A 16,177-nucleotide genomic window follows, 5' to 3' on the forward strand; every position below is an offset into this window, starting at 1 on the left:
GTGAGTTTACTGGCGCGATGCTAAAATCACTGGCCCCGGGCGTGTGGTCCAGTGTTATAGGTTTTCTCGGTAATTTCGGAAAATGAGCTGCCAATTTAACCACCAAGCTATTCTATTTCGCGCAAAATCGAATGCTACTCAAAAGGGTCATTCGATTTTGTTTTTGGATTAGTCAAATGTAATGTTGCGTCATTCGAATTAACAAAATAATCATTCAATTTAACAATTCATCAAAGCAGCATTCAAATTCGCAGACGCTTCTTGAGGCGTGTGTGTCACGAAAAAGAATGACGCTACGCTAAATTGAACAGAGTGCTAAAGGAGTTTGACTCGATCCAAAACGAAACTGAATGGCCGAATTCTGAATTTGAAACGCAGTAACAACTGGAGAGGCAAAACAGCTTTAATTCGAACGCATAAAAATGAAATTGACTGCTCATTTGCCGAATTTGACCGAAAAAAAACTATTAATGAAACCCGGATTCGCAGTGATCTAATCAAAGCGAGGAACAGTAGCCCACTATTTTCTCAAATTATGACATAATTTCACATTGAATTATTAATCACACGACTCGTTTTTTCGAATATAAATTGTCCAAATTTCACACTAATTTCAGATCTTAAATATTTCTCTATCGCGCCATACTGTATTTAGCTAATTTTATGTTGTTCTATATTATTTACACCATTTTTTGTTGGAGAAAAACTGACCCATTACAAAAACAAAATCGAATATTATGCTCAAATGCTATTTCGTGGGCGTTTCACAGAATTGGACACCCTCGTGTCAGAACAGACATCAGTTTCGTTTACGAGCCAGCGATTTCATAATTGTTATTTTGATGACAGTTTGACAAGTCTGAAAATGTGTGCAGGCAAAACCAACCTGCTCTTATTCAAAGCTCATTCTTGTGTAAGAAAATCTTATATAAGACGTTTTGCTTTGGCCGGGCTGCCAAGTCGTAAAACTCTGCATTTTTGTGTCACTTGTTTTTATGCGGGTGCGTACTTTTGCTAATTACGCCACAAATTAACGGTGAAAAAAATACGCGAGCTGTTGATATTATGAAACATTGTTAGAAACCACCTAGGCCTGTTTGAAGTTATGTAGGGCCTAGTTTTATGTGGAGAAATAGGTAATCTTTTCACTAAAATAGTTTGAGATCATGTTGGCTGTGGTCATACAGTAGGAGGGGTAATTTTTTTTCTGCAAATTTGAGGATATTCCGGGTCACTTACTTTTGCAATCCTTCGACGTACCATAGGGTGCGTTCGTTTAGCTTCCCTGGGTCGACCCCGGTGTGTGGCGGTTTTTTTTTTTCCAGGACAAACGTGGGTAATAAAGCACACGTTCGTCCTGGAAAAAAAACCGTCACACACCGGGGTCGACCCGGGGAAGCTAAACGAACGCACCCATTGATTGATTTCACGTGACGTCATTGACCGCTGATTTAAAACAACGGAATGGTGCACGCGTGTACACGATGCGCACGACTCTTAGCCAATGGGCCTTTCACGCGTTCAATGTTAATCAAAGACGGCGGCCAATGGAGTCTACACAGACCAATTGAACTTCTGGACCGTTTTTAAGCGATCACGTTTGTTAATGATCTTTGTAGCTGATGTTTGTGTCGTGTTTTTGTGTGATTTGGAAAGGTTAAACCACGAGAGAGATTTAAATTTAGCACTTACCATAGCATAAACATTCCCAGTATGGCATTAGTAGGTGATCCCATGGGCGGAGGGTCGTTAGTTTTATATCTCCTATGTCGAGGTCTTAGCATTAAGGTAGCCACAAGGCCAGTCACCCCGCCGGCAATATGCACCGGGCCACCGCCTGCCACATCCAGTACGCCGAGGTTTCGTAAGAACCCCGCTTTAGCCCAAACCCAATGGGAGGGGAAACTACACACAAATGTATTCAACATCGAGAAAATGATGTATGCTTCCAAGCGAGTTCTTTCCACCATGGCTCCTGAGACTATAGTTGTTGCCGTCGTGGCAAAGGCTAACTGGAATATAAAATGCGAGTACAGATCCCCGGTCTTATTGGAGCCCGAGTCCACATCCAAGAAAAAGTTTCCAAAACCGGCGAAGGAATTGTTGTCAGTTGAAGTTCCGTTTGTTGGCGAATTGTCCTCGCCGAAACTGAAGGCGTACCCGACCATCCAATAGGTGATCCCGCCGAAAATAACGTCGACAGCATTTTTCACCATGATGTTCACTTCGTTTTTGGATGTAGCTGTGCCACTTTCCAGAAGACCAAATCCTTAATAAAGAAGTCAACACTGAAAATTATCATCAATAATTTACAAAAAAAAAACATTAAAATCTAAGTAGACAACAATAAAACAAAAATTAGAAGAACAAGGAAATAATGTACATTTCACGTAAGTGTTGATTTCTCTGCCAAATATAGCTGTGCCACTTGTAAGACCAAATCCTTGACAAAGAAGATCAACATTTGGATCTGACATTTACCATAATGAATTGGTATAATGATAAATTTGGTCAACATCATTACATTGAGACCGAAAAGGCGAATTCGTGATGAAATTTGCATGGCAAAAACATCAAAATCTATTGGAAACAACAACAAAGTTGGAAAATAACCAGTAAAAATGAAATTCATTGCTAGATCTTTGAAAAAATGTGGTCGATTATACATTTAAACACCCAGCAGAGAATGATTTTAAATGAAGCACAAACCCTTATTTGGTTGTGATTCTAAAAATCACATTAATCTCAACAGTACAATGTTATAACGTAATTGCTAATCACTTAATGAATAATAACAATAACAATAACAGTAACAGTAACAGTAACAGTAACAGTAACAGTAACAGTAACAGTAACAGTAACAGTAACAGTAACAGTAACAGTAACAGTAACAGTAACAGTAACAGTAACAGTAACAGTAACAGTAACAGTAACAGTAACAGTAACAGTAACAGTAACAGTAACAGTAACAGTAACAGTAACAGTAACAGTAACAGTAACAGTAACAGTAACAGTAACAGTAACAGTAACAGTAACAGTAACAGTAACAGTAATAGTAATAGTAATAATAATAATAAGACTTGTAATGCGCACGAATCCACCCTGCTGGGTGTTCAAGGCGCAGAAATTGCAATCACAAACCCATTTTCCTTAATTCTATTCCTTCAATGGGTGTACTTCTGCAGATAATTGAAAGAGGTTCTACCTTGTACAAAACGCATTGTACAAAACGCATTGCTTGCATGCACTCAATGACGCTGCATGATCATAATAGATAGGTTTTGTCAACGCAAAGCTGATTTATTGGCATTTGTAAGGCAAAGATACAATAAAAGTCATTATATGTGAAGGTTTCCGCTGAGTACCCTATCTCCTGCTTGGGAGAACAGCAACAACAAAAGCGAAAACAAGTATATTGCTCTAAATAGAATACGGTTCTATCGCTCATTTCGTATTCAAAACAAAACAACAAAACAAAAAATTATCCATCAATTGGTGGAGATTTCAGGTTTTTTTTTTTTTTTTTGTGTTTGCAGAATCGATACGGCCACAGTTTGCAGTACACGGGTAATGTTTCTTGGTAGAGTGCGATTTATTGATCCCTTGCTCTGATACGAATACCAAGCATGTTTTATTGGATCTTTGTTTAATCAAGCCAAGCTTTGGTTGGTGACTCGTAACGAGAGAGAGAACTGACGGAGGAACGGTGTCCGGCTTCTGTAAAATGTAGGTCGCGATCTAAACTTAGTCCCTGGGCTTAATGGTATCCATAAACCTCGGGCAGGCCTGTCCTAAATGTGGCATAGCCCCAACTATGTACCAAAGATAGCCCTTTTAACAAGCTATCTTTTGGTTGGTGAATTGCCACCAGAGGTCTGACAGAGAAACTGTGTGCAGCTACTAAAATGTAGGTTGACATCTTAACATAGCCCGGGGTCTTATGTACCTCGCACTCGCCATTCCTAAATGTAGCCCCAAAGATCTGTGTAATCTAAGTGCAGTGCGATTTATTGATCCAAGGCTCGGACACGAATACCAACATGTGATTGGTCTTTGTTTATTCAAGCCACGCTTTTGTTCGTGAGTTGGAACCAGGTGGTTCTTTAAATGTAGGTTGACATCTAAACTTAGCCGCGGGGGTCTTAATGTAGCTATGAACCTAGGCTAGGCCTCTCCTAACTTTGTGCCAAAATGAAGCCCTTTAAACAAGCCCTGTTTTGGTTGGTGAATTGCCACCAGAGGTCTGATAGAGAAACTGTGTAGCTTCTAAAATGTAAGTTGACATCTAAACGTGGCCCCGGGGTATTATTGTAGTACATGTTACTCGAATATAGTTCTAAGTGTAGCTCTAACTCTGCGCCAAAATGCAGCCCTACGGTCAGACAGAGGTGTGGTTACGTAAGTCTGGGCTTACTTGGGTGTGGTTGCTATTTTGTTTTTCTTAGCCCTGCGGTGTGGCATGAGCCTTTACTTTCAAAATCTGTTTTTGTAAACGAAAAATGTAGTTTACTCTGCGATGTTTTTCCTCATTTCGTTTACAAAATCTATAAGTTTTATATTGAAACATAACCAAAAGTGTAGCTCTGGGGAAAAGCCTATCTGTACTGTAGTTTGATTTCATTGACCTACAAAGTGACAGCCAAACAACCAGACTTAATCAATAGTTTGCTTCCATATAAAGGCACTGGAAACTTTTGAAAATATTACTCAAAATATTTATTTGCATAACAACTTGGTAACGAGCAACGGAGAGCTGTTGATAGTATACAACATTGTGAGAAACGACTAAATTATCGTAGTTTTTGAGAAAAGAGGTTTTTACCCACTTAAATATTTTATTCTGAGAAATATTTCAGGCATGAAGAAATGAGATCTGAAAGATTACAATTTTGTGCAACAATTGTGTTTTTTCTTTCATTATTTTAATTTTTGCAACTTCGATGACCAACTATTGAGCCAAGATGTTAATAAATTTGTTTTTGTTTGCATAAAATATGTTGGGATATATACCAAGTGAGAACACTGGTCTTTCACGAAACAATTACCGAACGTGTGCAGTGCCTTTTTCAAAGACTAACGCAAGCTAGTCGGGGGAAAATGTGCATGGAAAAATACAATTCTCTCGTATGAAAAATACATTTGAATGATGCAGGCTATAACATTGGTAGTGAACACACACCCTCTTCAATCCCCATCGGTATTGACTAGAGGAGGTTTTGGCGCCTTTATCATGACGTCATCATTTATGTTAATTACCCTTTGTGCAGGATACCAAACACAACAAAACATAGTACGCCATTCCACCCTCGGTTTCCGATCACTATAGAATGTTGAAGGTGATCGCGTCAACGAATACAATGCCATAAGAGACTTCACGTCAGGACGCCATTTTTGTATCAGCACGTTCAATATCTGCGTGTTTGTTCAGTTGAAAACCTTTTGTTTTATAAAAGGGCCAAAATATTTTCTGTTAAAATAACCTACAAAATATACTTGCATAATCTATCATTATAAAGAACACAAAGGTATGGGTTACTATAATTTTTAATTTCAAGATTTTTCCTGCTTTAAGTTTTACTATTGGTATTCTTTTGTTTGTACTTGTTTATTTAATTAATGAAACAACAAACATTGGAATGATTTATTGAAAGGAAATTGTTAATCACTCTGTCAAATTGACGATATTTCAATTAAAGACCTGGACACTATTGGTAATTGTCAAATACCAGTCTTCGCACTTGGTGTATCTCAACATATGCATTAAATAACAAACCTGTAAAAATCTGAGCTTAATTGGTCGTCGAAGTTGCGAGATAATTATGAAAGAAAACACTTTGTTACATGAAGTTGTGTGCTTTCAGATGCTTGATTTCGAGACCTCGAATTCTAAATCTGAGGTCTCGAAATCAAATTCGCGGAAAATTACTTCTTTCTCGAAAACTACGTCACTTTAGAGGGAGCCGTTTTTCACAATGTTTTATACTATCAACCTCTCCCCATTACTACATACCATGTATAAGCTTTTATGATGACAATTATTTTGAGTAATTACCAATAGTGTCCAAATGCCTATGAGTTTAAACGCCAAGAAAAGAAGATAATATCTTAGTTATTATATAACTGTGTTTTATGTTTGTACGGCTTTAACGTCATCTAATCCGCAGCATCATACACCCACCCAAGGTTGTTAAAACAAACAGAATACATGGCATAATTATTTTTCAATTTTCTAATGAATTGTTGATTGAATTAATATAATTAATGCTAACACACATCGGTGTATGGGTAAAAACCAAAATTAATATTCTTTATCCCCGATGCAAATTTAACATCTATTATATCGTTGCGGTACCCGCTGCCAAAACATAGGATTCGAACTGCCTCTAGCTGCCGGGCAACCTCGGTAGTCTAGTTGGTAAGGCACTGCTCTGGAATTGCAAGGGTCGTGGGTTCGAATCCCACCCGAGTAACATGCCTGTGATATTTTTTTCACAGGACTGTGATGACTTGTTGTGTGTGTGTGGGTGTGGGTGTGTGTGTTTTATTTTGAAATAATAAATAAACCATTTGTCATTTCTATCTGTGCTTATCTATCTTTGAGTAATAACAAAAGCCGTTTCTGAGCGTGGTTTGCCATGGACAACGTAAATCAGCACAGCTAAGATGTAATTCATTCCAATGTGATTAAAAAACAAGATATTAATCCTATCTATGACGAACGATCAAATATACGCCTCTGCAATCAATATAGGCCCTATACTTCTACTTAGTTTGTAAAACAATATTGAAATCAATTAAAAACTCCTACTGCCTATGAATATTTCATCATAAAAAGGAAACCTTGCATTAATCTTTTGCGTTGAAAGCCTAATCTTTACACAAGATCCTTAAAATTACTATTTGATCATACAACACCATCTGTATTTATGAATGTGCTGTGCATTTTTACTTCTTTATAATGCCCGGTTAATGTCTAGAATTATTTTGGTTCATTGGTTACCTGTAGTTGATTTATTTTCCAGTTTAGCTAATATTTTAGGGGCGTGTATTCACCCCGACTTTATCCGGGGGGAACAAAGGCCCAATGTTACTTCCAGATGTATTCACATGTCGAAATATGTTGTACATTATGTGAATTCTATTCCAGATATGGTTCATCCCATCATATTATGCATACAAAACAAATCTGTGAAAACTTTGACTCAATTAATTGGTCATCGCAGTTGCAATAGAACAATGAAAGAAACATCACCATTGCACAATGTTTTATACCGTCAACATCGATCCATTGCCCGTTATCTAGTACGTTTCTATGCTAACAATCATGTTGAGTACTTTACCAATAGTGGTCAGGGCCTTCAGGCATAAAACACATGTAAATTCACCACACAAACATAATATAATTCACCAATAATTTATAACACCTCTCATGGGAGGATGTGATACAATTATTAATCAGTAATAAACATGTGATAATTTAATACGAGCGTGCGCCAACCTTATTTCAATGAACAGTATTATTTATTACAGAATTTATTACAGAGAGACAGGTGTTTATAAAAAAAAGTAGCTACAGCGCTTTTTGACTGTGAATAATATGATTACTTTGGTCTCCGAGTTGGGATCGGATATGTCGAGAATATGGGTCAGTATTGACGTTATTATTGATGGCTTGTCGTTTGATGCTCTGAATAAGCGATATCCCTGACGACAACTCACCATCAATAACAAGATACACCACAGTTTGACTTATTAGCTGATAAATTAGCATTAGTTTACAACGTGCAACTGAGACACAACAATATCAATCTGGCAGTCTATAAAAAATAACGCGATTTAAACTAAAAATGTTGTTATGACGAAGGTATAACTTTTCAACCAAAAAGGGTGGATTATGTAATGTTCCCCAACCGGACTGCAACAACAACAACAACAACATACCACAGTCATGCTAAAAGTCGATAATTTATAGTGTTTAGTTTACAATGTGCAACTGAAATTATGAATTCGGCATAGTATATAATAAAGTAAGCGATTCAAACCAAAACGTTGTTGTGACTAGGTATATGTATGACCTTTTAACCAAAAAGGGGGAAAATGTAATGTTCACCTACCAGACTGCAACAACAACAAACATACCACACTAAAACTAAAAGCTGATAACTGTACGTTTACAAGAAATGCAAAAACAAAATTATACAGCTTTTAATGTCAATACATATCTAAGCATGAGTTCTGTATACCCACTTGTTTTCACATGTTTAACCTAAACATGTTTAGCATTATTGTGTATGATTGATATAGAAGAGTTTGCGATACACCATGTAATATCAATCTCTGAATGAGTTGGGGTGGTTCTGAAAAGAACCGTTGGATTAACTCGACGTTTCGATCAGTATGCTATGATCGTCTTCTGGAGAATGAACCAGAACCACCCCAACCCATTCAGAGATTGTTATTACATGGTGTTACCGCAAACTCTTCAATATCTTATTTCCACCATGCAAAGTTTCAAATCCTACTGTGTGTGATTGAATGCCACAACGATTTGAGCAGGTGTCAAAAATGCTACACATATTTATCGCGTCATTTAAGAGTGGGTAAACAACATTTGCGTTAAACACACTGTTTTAAGAGAGCTAAATGATATCAATTAAATGTTTCACCTACCGGACTGCATGGTAAATATTACGAAGGCACTAGTCAAAATCCATATCGGATCATCCCACGGGTTCGGCAATACATATTTGTTAACGACATAAATAGGGCAGCTGTCGTTGTAAGCTTCGCTGGGAGTGATATTCGTTGAGAACGCCGTCGTTGCTTCATTCATCTTGCCTAGAATATACAAATCCCCTCACAAAGTGATGTATGTTGACATCATGTTGTTGGTTCGAAAACAATAACAACATTTAAAATCCTGGATGGTGTAGAAATGTTGTCTGTCCCACGCGTAGCCAGTTGCTAGCAGCCAATTTGTTGGACCCTTAATATTATGCGTACTGCCCGTAGATACCCGTCTATGTTATACATGCATGAAGTACTCACTCGCTCCCTTTCTCTCTCTCTACACACGACTCAATGCTAATTAGTATTATTGGAGGTCAAAGGTCGACATACTTGTCATTTACAAGAAGATGTGGTTTGGGTAGTTAGTTAGAGTGCATGGGTGATTGGTTTATGAACAGAGTATAACGCTAAGTTTGACTGTTATGCGTGACCAGGCGCCTTGATAATGTTCTCATGCATATGATACAACAATAAATAGCATACAAAACTGATACAGTGAGTCTAGATTAGACGATACACATTAGGGGCAATTTTTATTTACCAAGGACAACACCTAAACTGCATGATGAGGTATAAATGTATTTGGTTTGCGATAACACCCCATGTTACAGCGATTCGCATGTACAAAAAATAATAATTCAAATAAATAAATGAATTAATACAATTATAACGATGAGATTAAACATTTAAAGGCGTTTATCTTCAGATCTTGAATTGATTTCTTATTTATTTATTTATTTATTTATTTATTTATTTATTTATTTATTTATTTATTTATTTATTTATTTATTTATTTATTTATTTATTTATTTTTTTATTTTATTTTTTTTCTCTTGATGTGGAGTTATATTACTCCGTTTATTCAACATTCATCAGCAAAGGCATACATCAAATAAACACACTATCAAAAGACACTCCAGTAAAAACTTCTAATATATAACAGGCACAGTAAGTAACAGAAGCTCAGAAAATAACAATAATAATAACAATAAACAAAATAATTAAATAGTTAAATGAATAACTCTATTATATATACAAATATCTACAATTTAGCCTGACTCGGGAATCACGTGGTTCGGGAAAAAACAATACTGACAACAACAAAAACAAAAATTAGAAAAACATGATACATATGGGACAAAGGAAAATAACTTGGCCCTTGATAAAACAGGCAATTAGTAATTAAAACTGACTTCGTCCTTAGTGGTGAAACACAAAGCATTGTTCCTCGTATAGCAATTTTCGAATGATTCTGGTTTTAACCTGTTCTTTTCCATAATAATTCAAATAAATAAATGAATTAATACAATTATAACGATGAGATTAAACATTTAAAGGCGTTTATCTTCAGATCTTGAATTGATTTCTTATTTATTTATTTATTTATTTATTTATTTATTTATTTATTTGTTTATTTAACTACTCAGGGAAAGAATTACTTAATAACGCGGTGTTGTTTATACAAATGCTGTTGTTTTTGTTGAAGTTATTTTGTATTTATTTAGCTAATCCGAGAATCAATTACTTACGTGGTTATGTTTTTTTCAAGTTTTTTTTTTTAAGTTGTACATTTATAAGAAAGACACAATTTTTTTTTTCTTACCAACATAAATTATATCCATCATTATCATTGATAACTCTATGAACGCAATTAAATGCACAGATAATCTCGCATCTAGTTTAGCAGTAGACAATTTAATATTAAAGCAGTTCATATCTAATTTCAATAAATTCTGATTTTTTTTTTAAGTTTTAAGTAGCAGTAATTAAAAACTTTATTTTATTTGCTCTTTGTTGTCTTTGTCTTGAATTTGAGTGCATTCACAAATACTTCAACATTTAAAGGCAGTGGACACTATTGGCAATTACTCCAAATAATTATTTGCATGAAACCTATACTTGGTAACGAGTAATGGGGAGAGGTTGATAGTATAAAACATTGTGAAAAACGGCTCCCTCATAAGTGACGCAGTTTTCGAGAAAGAAGTAATTTTCTGCGAATTTGATGTCGAGACCTCAGATTTGAAATTTGAGGTCCGAAAAAAAAAAACATCTGAAAGCAAACAACTTCGTGTGACAAGGTGTTTTTTCTTTTATTATTATCTCGCAGCTTCGACCACCAATGTATATTGAGCTTAAATTTTCACAGGTTTGTTATTTTATGCATTTGTTGGGATACCACCAAGTGAGAAGACTGGTCTTTGACAATTATTACCAATAGTGTCCAGTGTCTTTAATGCTATTTTTATAGAGAGCAGGGTGGGCCGATTCTCTAAGTCCTGCAATAATTGGATTGAGATAAACCAATATGCGAGCGGCCAACTTCTGGTTCAAGCTGCTTTTTCCGCGTAGTGTCAGTGTTTGTGCTTTTAATCCGTAGTTTTATAAAAACAAGCTGCCCCTGGGGAGTTGTTCCTTCAATCGCTGCACTATGAGGCTCATGGGGTGGATTTCATAAAGAGTTAAATTAGTCTTATGTCGAGTTAGGATGAGTTACTCGTCCTAACTTTGGACAAGTCTTTAATTTTTAATATCCCCTAGGACTAGTCCTAACTATTTGTGAAATCGACCCCTGGACCCCTTTGGTGTTATATCCCAACAGAGTCTACGCATAAAATAACAAATCTGTGGCAATTTTGGCTCAATTGGTCGACAAAGTTGCCAGCAATAATGAAAGAACAAACACCCTCGTTGCATAATTTAGTGTGGTTTCAGATGTATAATAAAAGGCTTCAGCTGAAACCTGTTATTATTAATTGGGCGAAAAATAACCTCTTTCTCAAAAACTACTCACTAGGTTGTTTATGCTATAAACCTATAGTTACTACTTTGTACTACTGCCCTTGAGCTGAATGGCTAATTATCGGAGTGAAATAACTAATCAAGTGAATATCCGAGACACGTCGAAAAAGCAGCATGTACACGTGGCGCGTTTAGCATTTTGAATTTTAACAAGCCCTTCCGCCTTAAAGGGGTTGTGTTGTCTGGTCACTGTGAGTCATTCATGGACATTGAAAAGTCTCACACTGTGAAAATAATTACAACACCCTTTAAAGGTTTCATTTGTGTGTAGTAACTGGTTGAGAAATCATGTTTCCATCTCCAGCCAGACGCTAGCAGACTATGTTCAGGGGGACATAGCTGCCCCCCCCCCCCCCTTGTAGCTAGGCGTAGACATGTACAGGTTTGAAATATAATAATATTTGCCTATTGTTAAATTATTTTGTTTTATTAAAAACAAGAGTGTTTAGACACCCCCCCCCCCCCGGCGGCTTATTTCTTACTGTTTATTACAATGGTCGACTTGAGATACGCATGTAAATAATCATTCAATTCAATCCGATTCAATTCGTTGATATGAATTTTTTCCCGTACTCAAAATGAGAAAAGACAGAATCATATGAACACAAACAAAGTAGTACAATACAAAGCAAAGGGTATAATAAGCATGACCAATGCTAATGATACTGGGGGTGGGGACGTTATATTATAAGTCTTAGATACGGAGGCTGCTCAAGTAAGCCGAGACTGGTGAAGAACGGACCTAGAAAAAGTACCAAACAATAAGCAAAGACAACACAAGAAAACAAAAAGCGGACGGGCAAGAGTGCAGATGTACCAGTAATGAGCTCATTATACAGATAATGCCCCATATGCTGGACAGAAATGAAAAAAAAACAATAAGCAAAGAAAACAGAACAATACAAAAAAACAGCGGGAGATAATGAAAAGATGTACCTTCTTAATGAGCTAATAATACAAAAAATGCCATAGAAGTAATGACAAAAACAAGAAGGCTAGTCAGGTGGTGAACAGCCCTAGAAAAAGTACAAAATCAATAAGCAAAGACAAACATAAGAAAACGAAAAACGGACGGGAGATCGAATGCACAGATGTACCAGTAATCAGCTAAATATACAGATAATGCCTTATAGGCTAGACAAAAATGGCAAAAGCAATCAGCAAAAAACACAGAACAAAACATAAAACAGAGGGAGAGAATGAAAAGATATACCAGTAATGAGCTAGTTATACACTGTAGGCAGTGCCCTACAAATTATGACAAAACTAGGACCAGCTATAGAAGCAGCACATAAACAACAATGTCATGGTAATGAGATACATACACGGAATGGGAGTGCGCGTTAGCACTGAAAGAGTGGTATCCAGACACTGGCGCCTTGGAACATTGATTCTACGCGTATTGACCCAATTAACCCGACTATACTGACGTCATCATCGTTCATTGTACGATACCTCTCACAGAGTGCGTTCGTTTAGCTTCCCTGGGTCGACCCCGATGTTGCGTATTTTATTTTTTTTCCAGGACGAACGAGGGCACACAATTACCCCACGTTCGTCCTCGAACCAGAAAAAAAAACAGACACGTCAACACGTGAGCCTTCCCGTGGTGACGTGAGTGCACTTCGGGCCAGCCCCAAGTGACCCAATCCACAAGTGGGGCTAGCCTTGTAAGCGTAAAATGCCTAGTAACGTGGAGTACGCACGCGCAGAAGCCAAAACTCGCCACTTACCCGTGAAATACGCTTGCCGTAAGCAGAGAGTTCCCTGCTTCCGTAAGCGCCGATTCTGTGGTTACGGTAAGCAGGGCCCTTGTGCGTTCACAATGGACTTGCATTGTGACATCACTCATTTTCGTGAAATAAGCACCGGAATGTTAGCATGCCTTACGGTAAGCACAAAATCGGCCGTTAAAGACTCTGTACTCTGTTAGTAATTGTCAAAGACCAGTCTTCTCTCACCAGTATCTCAACATATGCATAAAATAACAAACCTGAGAAATTATGAGTTCCATTGGTCGTCGAAGTTGCGAAAAAAATAATGGGAAAAACACCCTTGTCACACGAAGTTGTGTGCTTTCAGATGCTTGATTTCGAGACCGTAAATCTAATGCTAAGGTCTCGAAATCAAATTCGTGGAAACTTACTTCTTTCTCAAAAACTACGTTACTTCAGAGGGAGATGTTTCTCACAATGTTTTATACTATCAACAGCTCCCCATTACTCGTTACCAAGTAAGGTTTTATGCTAATAATTATTTGGAGTAAATTAGCATACTAATTGTGTCCACTGCCTATAAGCAACTCTGTGGAATCAAGGTTAGATTTCACAAAGGTGTTTGCCTATTGATTATTCATATATTGTTTTATTTTTTTGTTTTGCCACGAATGATTATTTGATGAGATCATGCCAGTCACGTATTATTATCATAGCATCGCCGGGTAGCTGTTATTTAATGGGAGACACTTGAATTCAACAACCTATAGGTTCAATATGCGGGTAGTATTTCATGGAATTATAAAATGGCAGTGACATCCAAGTAAAACAAAGTACCATTTTGAGATAGTACAGCGTGTATATAGGCCTATAGGACATTACATTTTTTGAAATCAATTTCAACACAACGATTCAACCAAGTCAAATAAAGGATTCGGGTTCTTTTACAAAACGTCCACAGATTTACATTAAACTTAATAAGGATGGAGATAGTGATAGTAGAAAGCTTCCGTATAGGATAATGCCCGAGGTGCGCGCCATTCGTACCCACGAATGGCGTGTTCACCGAGGGCATTATGCGACTTAACCCACACCTGGGACGTCATGCTATAGTTAAAACCGCTATACATGTAGTTAAAGTCAATTGTTTGTATGTATTACGTAAGCTTGTTCACTCCATCCAGTGAACATCCCCCAGTGGTGCGTAAACATTGTGCATGGACCTTTCTCCTTTCTCTATGCATGGATGAAGACTGAATTTTTAGGAAATACCCTCGGTCCTTCGTTTTTTCCTGACTCAAAGTAAATTTTGTGAAGTGACAGAAAGTAACGACGACACGGAACATGTTGTAGCCGGCTTGCTTGGTCTACCCCGGAAGGTGAAAATTTAAAAAGTCAACTTATCGTATACCAGCAAGTAGTTTCAGATGTTTCGGACATAACTTTGATTTGATTAACAAATTTAAACTAACTTAATGAGCAATAATTTCAGTTACATTCCTGTCATTATATAAAGAAATTGAAAGAAGCATCTTTGCAAATTTAATTTTTACGGAGTTTACTTACCATGATAAATTAAGTAGTTGAATTAATTTAAAGCCATTGGACCCTTTCGGTAAACAGTGTTGTCCAAGGCCCACACTTTGTGTACCACAACTTCTATATCAAATAACAAACCTGTGAAAATGTTGGCTCAATCGGTCATCGGAGTCGGGAGAAAACAACTGAAAAATCCATCCTTGTTTCCGCGCGTTTCGCCGTGTCATGACATGTGTTTCAAATAAATCCGTAATTCTCGTTAACAAGAATGTATATTGTTTGCTGTTTTCTCAAAAAGTGAAGCATTTCATGGAATAGTATTTCAAGAGAAGTCTTTCACCATTGCTATCTGTAAACCCTGTAAGTTATTTGTAAATCTGGGAACTTTTTTATTTTTGTCTGAACCGAAAGGGTCCAATGGCTTTAAAAGGTACCGATTAAAATGAAATTGATTTAAATCGGACTTTAAGACATGTTTAAATGACTGGTGTAGTTATCTTTATAAATAATAATTTTAAAAATAATAATAATATCTCAGCTAAATCATAATAACAAATTTAGCTGTGCACTTGTGTAAAATATTTCATCGATCAATTATAATTACGTAGCTCTAACCTGTGTTAAAAAAATATTACGGCGTCAATGACGTCATTTACTTTATTCAATAACTCTATTATTTTGCACGATTTGCGCAATGGGGACAGTTTCACCCGTTTGCACAATGGGTGAATAGTTCCTTATGGTTGATACCCATCGCGCCATTCGTGCAAAATAAAGGAGCGATTTAACAATAGCATGACGTCACAGATGTGGGTTTAATACTGAGATTCTTTTGTTTTTGAGAAATGAGTAGAAAACAAGTCACAAAATAATGTTCGTCTCAGTGGGTGAACGCGAAAATTATTTTAGCATGTAAAAACGTACTGTGATATTATACCATACCATAAGTGGTTAATACGTTTTTACATGCTTAAACTGAGACAAACACTATTTTCGTGACAAATATCTTCAAACTGTGTAAGTTAAATGAAAATCTGTGGACACTGTGTTTTATGTTTGAAACAAAAGTACATAGACCCTTTAAAGACAAGGTCACCTTTGGTATGTTGTCAGAGACCAGTACTCTCACTTGGTGTATCCCAACATAAACATATGTATATAACAAATCTGTAGAAAATATGAGTCAGTTGGTCATCGAAATTGCAAAAGAATAATGAAAGAAAAGAAAACGCCCTCTGTTGCACCCATTTGTGTGCTTTCAGATGGCTAAAGAGGGGTTCTAGCCTGAAGTCTTAAACTATTTTATAGAGAAATTACCTTTTTCAAAAACT

The 16,177-nt window shown here is 36.7% G+C and overlaps 1 protein-coding gene across 1 annotated transcript in view; it reads right to left on the minus strand.

The window, feature by feature from the left end:
- The window catches only part of LOC139942284 (putative ammonium transporter 2), a 46,854-nt gene extending 37,879 nt beyond the window's left edge, over positions 1-8,975 (minus strand). The window contains exons 1-2 of the mRNA XM_071939088.1: positions 8,671-8,975; positions 1,693-2,269 (exon numbers count right to left, since the gene is read on the minus strand). Coding sequence (XP_071795189.1) covers positions 1,693-2,269; positions 8,671-8,833 — 740 coding nt within the window. The 5' untranslated portion in view covers positions 8,834-8,975. The remainder of the gene's footprint in view (positions 1-1,692; positions 2,270-8,670) is intronic.
- Between the last annotated feature and the right edge of the window lie 7,202 nt (positions 8,976-16,177).

This window comes from Asterias amurensis, chromosome 9, assembly GCF_032118995.1.
Source record: "Asterias amurensis chromosome 9, ASM3211899v1".
Taxonomy (NCBI): Eukaryota; Metazoa; Echinodermata; class Asteroidea; order Forcipulatida; family Asteriidae; genus Asterias; species Asterias amurensis.